The sequence below is a fragment of the Patiria miniata genome, unplaced genomic scaffold, assembly GCF_015706575.1.
Source record: "Patiria miniata isolate m_02_andy unplaced genomic scaffold, ASM1570657v1 HiC_scaffold_7, whole genome shotgun sequence".
NCBI lineage: Eukaryota > Metazoa > Echinodermata > Asteroidea > Valvatida > Asterinidae > Patiria > Patiria miniata.
In genome coordinates, this window is record NW_024037074.1 from 39,805,991 (window position 1) to 39,817,411 (window position 11,421).

Sequence of the window (11,421 nt, forward strand, 5' to 3'; positions counted from 1 at the left end):
TTCGAAGTCCGAAGGACAATGGAGGGGCCGGGAACCAGTCTATTATAATCATGTACGTGACTGGGCGGAGCTTAGTGTCCAGTCAGCTGCTGCGTGCATGGCATTGGTTGCCAGTTGGTTGGCCATCAAAAGATGGTGTCCAGCCCCCCCCCCCCCACCAACTGGTATTTATTTTACGGAGGCCGAGTGATAGGTAAAAACAAAAAACCTGTCTACCTTTCAGCACGGATGTTACAAAAATTGCTGTCCCCCTCTGTAAAATCCAGCCCCAAACTTGCCTCCCCCGGCCCCTCATGGCGAGAACGCTGGCTACACCACTGGGTGCAGCGTCCATGTTGTGCATGGCAGCACAAGAGCGAATAATAATGGACCGGTTAATGGTATTATAATGATCATATTTTTGATGAAAAGTAAAAACTACGATGCCATATGCATCCTATTTATTTTGCGGACATTATCCTCCATATTTGTAAAAATGTATTAATGTTTTATGGCAAAGCCATTGAACAAGCCATTTAGTAATAAGGAGCCGGATGGGAATTTCCCCTTGTTTTCTCCCAAAAGGGTTTTTCGCCCCTCCCGTAATCAGCGAACATAATTTTAGCAATATATTTTCTTGATGTTACAAGATAGATCCAAATTATGTGTGAATTCACCATATAGTAAAGCCTGTTAGCGATGTACGTTGTCTCACACTGTACATGTAGTTATAATAGTTTTACAATATATTGTATTATTTGCTTTACAATTATGCATTAATCAAATAAAGCTTTTATCCCATTGTATTGTATTGTATTGTATTGCACTGCACTGCACTGCACTGCATTGCATTGCATTGTATTGTATTGTATTGTACTGTACTGTACTGTACTGTAGTGTAGTGTAGTGTATCGTATTGAACTGTACTGTACTGTATTGTATTGTATTGTATTGTATTGTATTGTATTGTATTGTATAGTATTGTATTGTATTGTATTGTATTGTATTGTATTGTATTGTTACAGTATTGTATTGTATTGCATTGCATTGCATTGCATTGCATTGTATTGTAATGGAATGTAATGTAATGTATTGTATTTGTATACATGTTTGTAGTCATTTTTTTATTGTATGCAGGGCCCAGTTTTGAACTGTTTGCGCATACTCTGGGTAAAGAAATGTAATAAATATAACAGTGCAGCACATGCGAATGAACAACCAATAAACATGAGAAATGATATGAATGCATAACAAAATCAACCATCATCACACCTAAAGAACATGTACGACCTATCATTACTTCAGCTATTCAAATGTAGTAATGGCTGCTATTTGCAACCGAAAATTAAGAGGCAAATGCTTGGGTAATTGAACTCGTATGCTGTATATCAGCTAGGCCATATGATTTCGATGAAAAAACCCAAACAATCTCAGTAACTTTTTGTACACAGGTATACTTTTCGTACATATAGGTATGGTCAACGCACAGCGTTTGGCCCAGTGAATGACCATAAGCTGGGGTCAGTGGTAGCCATACTCGGTCTTTGGTCGTTCGTTTTCCCCAAGTTTTTCTTCGTTTTCTTGGGTAACCTTTCTCTCCTTTCCATCCAAATTCTTCCCACTGCTGACAACAATCACGAACTCCTGGAAGGTCGTCTCTTTAAACGGTGAATTTTACCAGTTTCGTCAAGCGGCTAACGCACGGCCGCACGGGCGTCACCGCGTTTCCTCCTTGCCCTCCTCGTCCCAGGTAAAACTACGCAGTTTTCTAAGCCGCCCACGAAGCGCTGAATCGAGGTTGCAACTCCTGCCCTCTATCGGCGGTTCCAAGAAATGGACCTTATTCGCGAGTCGGCCATACTGAATTGAAAGCAAGGCAAATTCATTTTTGGAAGTGAGAGTAGAAATGAAAGCTATGAAATCGAGGTTCATTTCAAATTAACAGTCTGCTCGGATGAATAATGTAAAATTTGTGCTTGAACTCAACGCAAGTCCAGTTGTAGAAAACACTCTGGCACCATCCCATTCAACAGTTTACAATTTATAAAATAGATTCAGGGAACACGATCGAAACTGGCTTCCTGGCGGAGTCGTGAATAATGGAGGTCATTATTCTGACCCACATAACAGAAAAGCCCCCGCGTTTGGATAATAATAATAATTTTTCTCGATAGGATCCGTAGTATTGCACCACTATCGTTTTATCAATTTGTAAACCTGTTGACATGGTTGTTGTTTCCCACCGTCTTGCATATTGATAAGCCGGTGATTTACACAGGAAAACTGTCGTAACACGCAAGCGTTTTTTTTCTTTTTCACAATTTGCGTCCAAATGCACAATATTTAGGCAGACAACCTTTTCGCCTGCTTTTCGAAACCCAGAGAAAGTTCGAGACGGTTTGGATTTTGTACTGGGGGTCGCATGGATTATTTTCAAGGAGCTTTCATCGTACATGGAGAAAAAAAGAGAAAATGTAGGGGGGGGGGGGAGAGCTGGACATCATCCGTTGCTGTGGATGTTGTTCAAATCTGAGCAGTTTTAAAGGCCTCTTTCAGGCGGTTAAAATATCAAACATTTACACTACAATATATTTTTTTTAAACCAAGCTACATTGTTTCCCCTTCTCCCCCTTCTTTTGGCATTACTTAGTTCCCGCATAGACTCTATGGTAGAATTTAACAGTGGTTTTGGGGTTCGTGCGAAAAAGTCAATAACATAACTAGGGGTGCCCCCGGACTTGAAAACCCCCTCTCCCGTCTGAAAATAATAGCGATATAAAGATCGTGAAAGCTATGATCAACTCATCGAGTGCCTGTCTCCAAAATAAGCCAATTCCCAAATGCCCTTCCCCTATAAATTTTACTCTTCTTACGCCTCTGCAGTTAATTTATTTTGTTTATCATTATCATTATACCCATATACTTGTAAAAGGCCGAACACATGTTAAAGTTTGAAAAGAAAGCTGCGCGTCCTACGAAAGCCTATATGGAAACTCATATGACCAACGTCACACGTTTAGGGAGAAAATTCAACCAAATTCAGGGAGAAAATTCAAACTCTTTATTTTTTTGGGGGGGGGGGCAATTCTTATATCGCGATGTATATGGCAATATTATATAGATCGATAAGAATGCGTGCAGGCTGGTAACGTGCTCAATGAGAAAAACACTCAAATCAACAGGTTTTTTAAACAGATATTGGTATAACGTCAAGAATTAAATACACGCTGACCAAGATTGTACCACTTATTTCGAGGGGCCGTTAAAGAAAATTGGGAGGGAATGGGACATCTATGAACTTGCATTTAGAAGGACCTTTTGTAACCTTATAATCTTCATCTTCTTTAATCCAAGGAAAGGACAGATAAATAGTTGAGAAGTTTTACCATTATTTTGCAATGTTCTCTTCAAGATAGTGTTCTTTGAAATAGTGTGAGTTACGTAACGACTTGCTCCCTTCTCAGTGTGGAGGAGAAGAAGGAAAGGACCTCCCCTGTCTTGAGGCGGCAAGAGTTTCTTGCTCTCTTTTTTGGGGGGGGGGGTTTAATCTATGGGACTTGTGCAACTGGTGCAGACTAGGACTTCTATTTAATTTTTACAAAAACTTTACAAAACTGCGCGACACAGCTAAGCAAAAAAATATATTGACAATTATCTATTTTATTAATATATAATAAACGCATTCACACCGGCCTGCGTTTTGTTCCGCTACTTTTTATTTCCATAACTTTAATTTTGCTTTTCCCCGCGCCTTTCAGCCACTTAAAAGTCTTGAGCGAAATGCGACATCTACTGTGTAGCTACAAAGGTGAAGCGTGTCAGTCGAACTCTTAGGTTTTATCAAAGTTTCGCACGAAAGGCGCATTTTTAACAATGTGGGAAATTCTTATTTGTCAAAACATATGTTGCTGTTCGAACGCAGCTACTCCGGTGTTATCTCGTTGTGATAGTTGGTCTGCTAGTTAATTTTTGATGACGAAACCTATTTCTCCCTGAAAGGAAGTTTGATGAAAAAAATAATCAACGTAATCGTTCCACTTTGATTACCCTGGTAGAGAATGAACGTCAGACGACAGAAAAAAAAACACTGCAAAACACATAAATACACTCAGGCAACCAGTACGAGTCACTCCAAAGTTATCGTGAAAACTGGTAAGTTTTCTCTTGTAAATTTGTGTGGGGTCCTCGTACACCCATTTTACACTTTGCACTGTGTATCTTTCTTTTTTTTGAACGATAAATCTTGCCATACTGTCAGAAATACGAGCGACCTTGTCCAACCATTGTTTTGACTTTGCAGGTTAACTTTCCGTTGGAAGTGTGCATACCAAACCCTTCGAGCGAACCATGAAGTTTCTGGTGCTGTGTCTGTGTGTTGCCGTGGCCAATGCCGGCCTGGCTCCACTCATTACTTCCAATAGTCGCACTGTGCCCGACAGCTGGATCATCAAAGTCAAGGTAACATTGTCGTAATACTCGGACTCGTTCTTTTTATGCGTGTCCTCGTTTTCGTCAGAATGTGCCCGTACTCGTACTCGTTTGAAACAAGTACTGTTCTCGTATACTCGTACTCGTAATCATTAAATTGTTCTTCCGTTGGAATTAAATGTTTTTAAGATAAATGCAGAAAAAGATTCGACTTTTTGCGAGCTTTTGCATAATTTAATGCCTAGTTTGACAGCATGCAAACAGTCTTTGTTAATATGCGTAACCAATGAAAATGTCCTCATGATCGTGGAAAGTACTTCGTCATTGTCTTTATTGTTCGTGCTCTTGTGAAAGTACTTCACGACACTCATAATCGGATCAGTACTCTAAAAAAAAAGATTTGTTTTCGAACTCAAATGTACTCAACTTCAATACTGCAACTTAAGCATCTGGTATAACAGAACATGTTTTGCCAGCAGGCTTTCCAAAACAGATTTGTTTCTCAGAAGAGTAAGCCTATATGCCTTGCCAGCATGTCTTTAGAACCTTCGTGCTTCATGAACAATTTGTCACAATCCGAAACTCTATTTTCAAGGGTGTATTTTGCCACGATTTTTTCATTGTTTTGTGGCGAGTATTACTCTTGAAAATGATTTTCTTTTATCACTTGTGCAACTACCTGTGTTTGCACTTACAAAAACACCGGAAAACTGAAAACTGAAAATCCTTCTGTTTGGAAACGCTTTATATTGTGCATGCATGCATTTACGATGCTTGTATCATAATTAATTCAACGTTATACCTAACTGTTCTACCCATGTCGTTTGCCTACCTCTCTTAGGATGTGAAGGAGATTGCTCGCATCGAGAAAGAGATCAAGAAAGTCCTCGAAGAGGTGCGTGCCGCGGTTCCCACCGTCGAAACGTACGAACAGGTCCTGCCAGGCCTAGCTCTCAAGATCCCAGCTCGCGCTCTTAAAGTGGTAAGTCGCTGATTCATTGTGAACGGGCCCCTATACGGTCCAAATACTGGCTTGGTTCCCAGACCAGACGATTCTGACGTCTCACGAGATTTTGAAATGCTCAAATGTCCGGAGTTTAAATATTCAACAATTTTAAGAATGATAACAAGCACGGCAGATAATTTGTAAGTGAAGTAGAGATGTCTCTTTGGGCCATACTCCTGAGAAAATAGCGGCGATAAAACGGTGGTCGTATGCAAACACTAAAAAAAGATGCATTCCCTGCGCCCTTTCTGAGTTTCATTTCGGAAAATAGAATTTTATTCAATTGCTATTATACTAGCAATATAAAAGGTTGTTGACTTTTGAATGAGACACTGAACAAAAACGAATCCACCAACATTTAATTATGGAAACATTTCTTCACACAATTTGAATTATTGGATGCCAGACAATAATTAGGCTTTCGTGTGGTGGGTTATTTGTGCGCTCAAAGAAAGCCCTCTTTCAGAGGATTGCAGGCACCCTCAATCTGTATGAAATATTTGTTTCCGTTAAAATAAAACTTACAAAAGTAATTGAAAATTTGTTAGGAGAAAAAAACCCAGTTCGTTGGAAAGCATGGGGTATGCCCTCCAGTGCCTTTACTTAAATCTAACAATTAAAGATTGTGAGACTGTAATTTTGAATTGTATTCCTACGTCTATAACATTGGATACAAGTCTGATAGTATACCTTCGAAATGGTGTCGTCGCAACGCCATCATTTTGTTCAAGAATAATGCCTATTTTGAAAAATGTCTATAAGAAATTAGAAATGGTTCTTTTAAAATAAAAATCACTCTTTTACGAGGTTAAGTGCTAAATTTGTAAGCCATAGCTGGGTGAAGCACTGCTTGTCGTCAGTGACTGCGTATACACCCACCCAGACCCTCTATCCAATTAAGTCAGTAATGGAGATCAGTGGTCATTACCTATTTGTTCAGGTGCAAGGTATTGAAGGCATCGAGTACATTCACGAGGATGTGATCGGAACCATCTACGGCTCGCAATCCGGCGCAACGTGGGGCATCGATCGTATTGACAGTCGCACTGGAACTAATGGTGTCTACAATTACAACGATAATGGTAGGCCTATATCGTGTGGCATGGTACCATGCAAATAGCTCCATCAGTTTTTTTTTGTGGTATTCCTAAGGCCCTATATTTAAAGAACTACAAGGACGATTGGGTTAAAACTTGGTATGCACGTACACAGGGATGAGTTATAGGTTAAAATAGGTTACGGCATGGACTAGCATCCCGTCCAGGAGCAAAAGAAATATTCTTAGTCGTTTCATGATAATGTAAACGGAGATACGCTGGCCTGATGGGCGACATTTGCCCCTGATTTTTTTTTTGTTTACTATACATTGCTACATTGCATTGTTATTGGAAGTGGTAATCGAGCACTCAAGTTTGTTTGAATATAATATTTATACCTTCTTATATTCCTAGATATAAGTTGTACCATGTATATTGTGTTGCACAACTGTTGCTTTTCAAAATTGCTGCTGAAATCAAAGTATCATTTTGATTGTCTCTGGATATATATTTGTCTTCTTTCTGAATAGCTCAAGGCAGCGGGGCGAGCTTCTTCATTGTGGATACTGGAATCCGCACAACTCACCAAGTGTTCGGTGGACGAGCCTCCAGAGTCTACGGAGCTACTGACGATCATGGGCACGGGACCCACTGCGCCGGCACTGCTGGTGGTGACGTCTACGGTATCGCACGTCAAGCCAATGTCTACAGCGTAAAAGTCTGCAACTTCTGGGGAAGCTGCCCGCTTTCCACGGTCCAAGCTGGTAGGTCGTCTCCCGCTAAAGTTGTGCTCCTTTTATCTCACAGAGAGCTCATTTCTCGGCACCAATGCTCTTTTCATGAGTATGTTTCTTTGTCGATCAGTCGATCATCAGATCAGTCTGTCGGTCTTGATATGTTCTCTCCTTGTAGTTTATAAAATCTTGCCTTTTCTTGGGGCTTCCCTTTTCATTTCCATGGTTTCTCATTTCCGGCCGACCCTACTTCTATTTTATTTATTTTTTAACCGCCAACCCTGCCTGGATTCCCATTAAAACACAATTTCTTGTGCCGTAGTTGTGGGGACATACACTCGTCTGTACGGGGTAGTTGTGGGGACCGAGAAAGTCCCCATAACTCGGTCCTAATGTGTCTAACAATAAAAAACTTTACCATATTACGCAGTGTAGGCCTAACCACACACACACACACACATTAAAAAAACTAATGCAAAATTAATTATGTAAGGAACGGCGTATAAAGCAACCAGTGGAATCCCAGAAGATGAGAGGATGTTGCCTCTCATCATATTAGGTGTGCATTTTATATCTGTACTGGTATGTCATGGCTGCCACTACGTTAGTGAGCTGCTTGGTGCAGATAAAATGTAAGTCAACTTAGTATGGTTTCATTATTTTATTCAATGATATCAACTCATGATAAAGTCTTTGCAATACACAAAACAAGTGATAATATGCACTTGGTATCATTTCATTTAGCCATCTATACGGATGCATTTTTTTCATCTTTTATTTTGACCAACCGACCCTACTTCAAGAGGAAAATAACTAATGTACATATAAAAATAAAACGAGACGCCCTTGAGTATGCTTCGTAAAGGTAGATTTTTATTAACTCGAAATCATTGTTTAAATCCTGCACGTTGAGGTGAGTGACTGTTCTGGGGAGCTGAACAAACTGTGTGTCTTATGGGCTATCCCAGGCCGGGTAATAATTTGAGTAATAATTTGTTGTTTCCCTACAAAAGGCTTGAATGCGATCGTGAGCCAGTTTGGCACGGGCAACGGCAAGGGAGTGGTGTCAATGTCTCTTGGCTTTTCGAAGAACTCACAGATGGACACGATGGTCAACGACATGCTTACCAAAGGCTACACCGTGTCCGTTGCTGCTGGCAACGATAACTCCAATGCCTGCAACGTCTCCCCCGCCAATGTTCCTGGGGTGAGTTGTTCAAAAGGACGAAAATTATAATAAAACCAAATGTCTTGAATCTGGTCATATTTTTCAAAGTCGAACACCTGGTATTTATTAATGAGGAGGTTTGATTTTAAACAGGTAAGTTACTCTTTAAGCCGCGAAACCGATCAGAGAGTTCATCCTGTATGGCGCACCATGTAGCTGTCTTTTGAGAGAGCTCAACCAATTCGAATAATCTGTATGCTTGATACGCCGAGGGTGCTGCTACGAATGCATTTTATGGGTATACCAAGACTAGAAAAATCGCGTTAGTTGAAACCCTTTGGTAACGTTACTTAAATCTAAAAAAAAATAAACATTAAAAAAATGTGATTTTTTGAGCTCTAGGAATATGTAAAGTGACGTCAATTATCTTCCATTCATAACCCAAATGCCGTAGTAACAGTGCCCTCTTCGCTTTAGAACAGGGCCTAGGCTGTAGACCTTTATCATGCTTCCACCATTTCAGTCATGTTCCCTGTATCCAATAACAGTACTGAATGATAATGTTTTTTTTTGTGCAAAAAGGAACCAGACTATTTTTGTCTACCAGCCTCGCTTTGGTTACATTTATTTAAATGGGGAAAAAATCCAATGGCTACAACATGATAATGGTCTATTGCAAAAAGCCTCACCTGACGCTAGAGGACGCTGTTCATCAAATAACATTGTGAATAGTCGGGCAGATTCTATTGTGCAACTGAATGATTTATTTATGTATTTATATATATATATTTTCTTTTCCGTTTTTTTTTCATTTTCATTTTCATTTTGAGGGGTTAAGAGGGGGCGAAGGGAGTCAGCTCAAGCACCCCATCCCTGGGATTGACAGCTTCTTCGCCAAAGTTGCACAACTTATTCTACTATTGTTCGCGTTCATTATCGAAGTGATGAAATATCATCGATTTATGATGTGATTTTGTTTTCAGTGCCTCACTGCTGGTGCCTCAACCTCCAGTGATTCTCGGGCGTATTTCTCCAATTATGGCTCTTGCGTGGACCTGTTTGCTCCGGGCTATAACATTGTCAGTGCTAGCTACTCCTCTGACACTGGAAGTGCAACCATGTCGGGAACATCCATGGCTTGCCCTCACGTGACTGGTGAGTTTCCCGACTTTTTCCGATCGCAAGTCCATACAGACGGTTTAGTTTTGTTGGGCGCTGTAATGACAACATCAATATAACAGAAGTCAATCAGTGATCATTCACACACACCGCCATGTCCTGATGATTACCAGTCCCTTGCCTAACTATTCACACTGCTTTTCATTTGCAGGTGCCGCCACTGTTTACTTGGGTTCGAACCCAGGTTCCTCCCCATCGGCCGTCCATTCTGCCATCGTGAACGCTGCCACCAATGGCGTCATTTCCGACGCCCAAGGGTCTCCCAACAAATTGCTCTACGTCGCGGTAAGCACTCAATTACAACTACATTTAGCCCGATAAATACAAAATGTACTACGTATTCCCCGTCTCTCACAGCCGCGTTCACTTTGCAACAAATTTATATATATATTTTTTAATAGAAAACTTTAAGAGGTTGCTGCTTGAATACAGGCAACATCCATGATCGTACATCGTTGTAAAAGTTGAATTGGTAACATATTGCAGGACACACGTGCCAGCCTATTGTTTTCTGACTGATTCTGACTCAGGTTACATGTAACATACATTTTGGTTACATTCGTTTAAAAAAGTACGACTGTTTTAAACAAACCACATCAACATTCGATAGCAACATTGCTTAGTATTTGGGATTGTTTGCTTTGCCTGTTTTTTTGTCAACACATCTTTTCAAAGCATCTTGTTTTCCCATTTCACTTCGCAGCCTTAATTTCATACCAGCGACGTTGGGCATGTGATACTCCAAGAATCATGCAACAAGATTTGAGAGGCTTAAGATGCAGAAATCAACGATGGATCAAGACTCTACTGGATAGCACTGATTGTTTGCAGCATTTCGCAACATTTTATCACAATGCCTCTGTCACAACAAACGGACATTTCTTCTCAATGAAAATATAAACCAAGATAAAGTCAGTGTCGTGGGCTAACTGACGAAGTTTCTCCGAACATTAACTTTCTCCTGAAGAAATAAGAGTACCTAACGTTTAATTCCTACCTGCTTAATCAATTCTTGAATCATGAATCACTTCAGTTTTGGTCAACACCAGAAACATTGAAATGAGCAACAAAGGGCAAACTGAGAGCAATGAAAGCACTATCTTGAAAGTTATTAGTTGAGACAAAAAGTAAGATGGATTTTAAACCAAATAATTTTGTGAAATCTCAACAGAATGATGCCAAAAGCCTCTAATAAAATTAAGTAAACTGCATATTATCTGCCGAGTCTCAATTTTTTAAAAAGTTTCATGTGTCTCCCTTTTGTCTCTAATCCTCATTCCTAGGTTTGTAATTGAACTTTGTAGCGACAGCTCTCATTTGTTTTGTACACGAATTTCAATCGTGGACGTTTGGTCAAACGTGGACGTATTGTTTGTGCCCTATTAACCCTTTTGTCCTAGGCATTAAAATTCACATAGACACCAGTGCTTGTGAGAAATCAACTACAGCTCCGCTCAGCTTTTCAGTGATTAGTGATCCTAGCCTTGACAGTCATGTGGTTGCTAAGGCTATCCGTCTGCCGTTGTTAAGGAATTAATAAAAGCTTATCCGATTACGTACTTAGACGCTATAGCAAAGCAGTGAAATTCATGCACCACAAAAAATGGCCTTTTGGACGTTGTGTTTCTCAGAATATGCTCAGTATGATTGAAATGTTAAATTACAACGGAAGAAGAAATTCTCAGCTTCATGTCAGTGAAAAAATTGCCGTCGTATATGCCGAAACGTGAATACTGGTTTAAAGAAATCGTTCAAAAACTTCCCCAAATCTATATACTCATATCATTTCTAGGAATTTTTCCAAATTGTTATTTCACGAGTAGTTAAACGCTTATATCATCTAAGTATGTTCCGAATTTCAGCTTAATCTGTTGTTGCAAACGCTAGTGT

General features: G+C 40.0%; 1 protein-coding gene across 1 annotated transcript; it reads left to right on the forward strand.

The window, feature by feature from the left end:
* The first annotated feature begins 4,072 nt into the window (after window positions 1-4,072).
* LOC119746371 (aqualysin-1-like) lies at window positions 4,073-10,742 on the forward strand. Its single transcript, XM_038223279.1, has 9 exons — window positions 4,073-4,131; window positions 4,280-4,437; window positions 5,249-5,389; window positions 6,354-6,495; window positions 6,981-7,214; window positions 8,198-8,391; window positions 9,336-9,507; window positions 9,683-9,816; window positions 10,235-10,742. Exons 2-9 carry the CDS (start codon window positions 4,327-4,329, stop codon window positions 10,238-10,240), a joined length of 1,134 nt encoding a protein of 377 aa, XP_038079207.1. The 5' UTR covers window positions 4,073-4,131; window positions 4,280-4,326; the 3' UTR covers window positions 10,241-10,742.
* Window positions 10,743-11,421: the final 679 nt, after the last annotated feature.

Coding starts and splice junctions, on each gene's coding strand:
- LOC119746371 (XM_038223279.1), top strand. CDS start 4,327: ATGAAGTTTCTGGTGCTGTGTCTGTGTGTTGCCGTGGCCAATGCCGGC. Junction 7,215..8,197: donor GCTTTCCACGGTCCAAGCTG/GTAGGTCGTCTC, acceptor TCCCTACAAAAG/GCTTGAATGCGATCGTGAGC. Junction 8,392..9,335: donor CCCCCGCCAATGTTCCTGGG/GTGAGTTGTTCA, acceptor TTTTGTTTTCAG/TGCCTCACTGCTGGTGCCTC.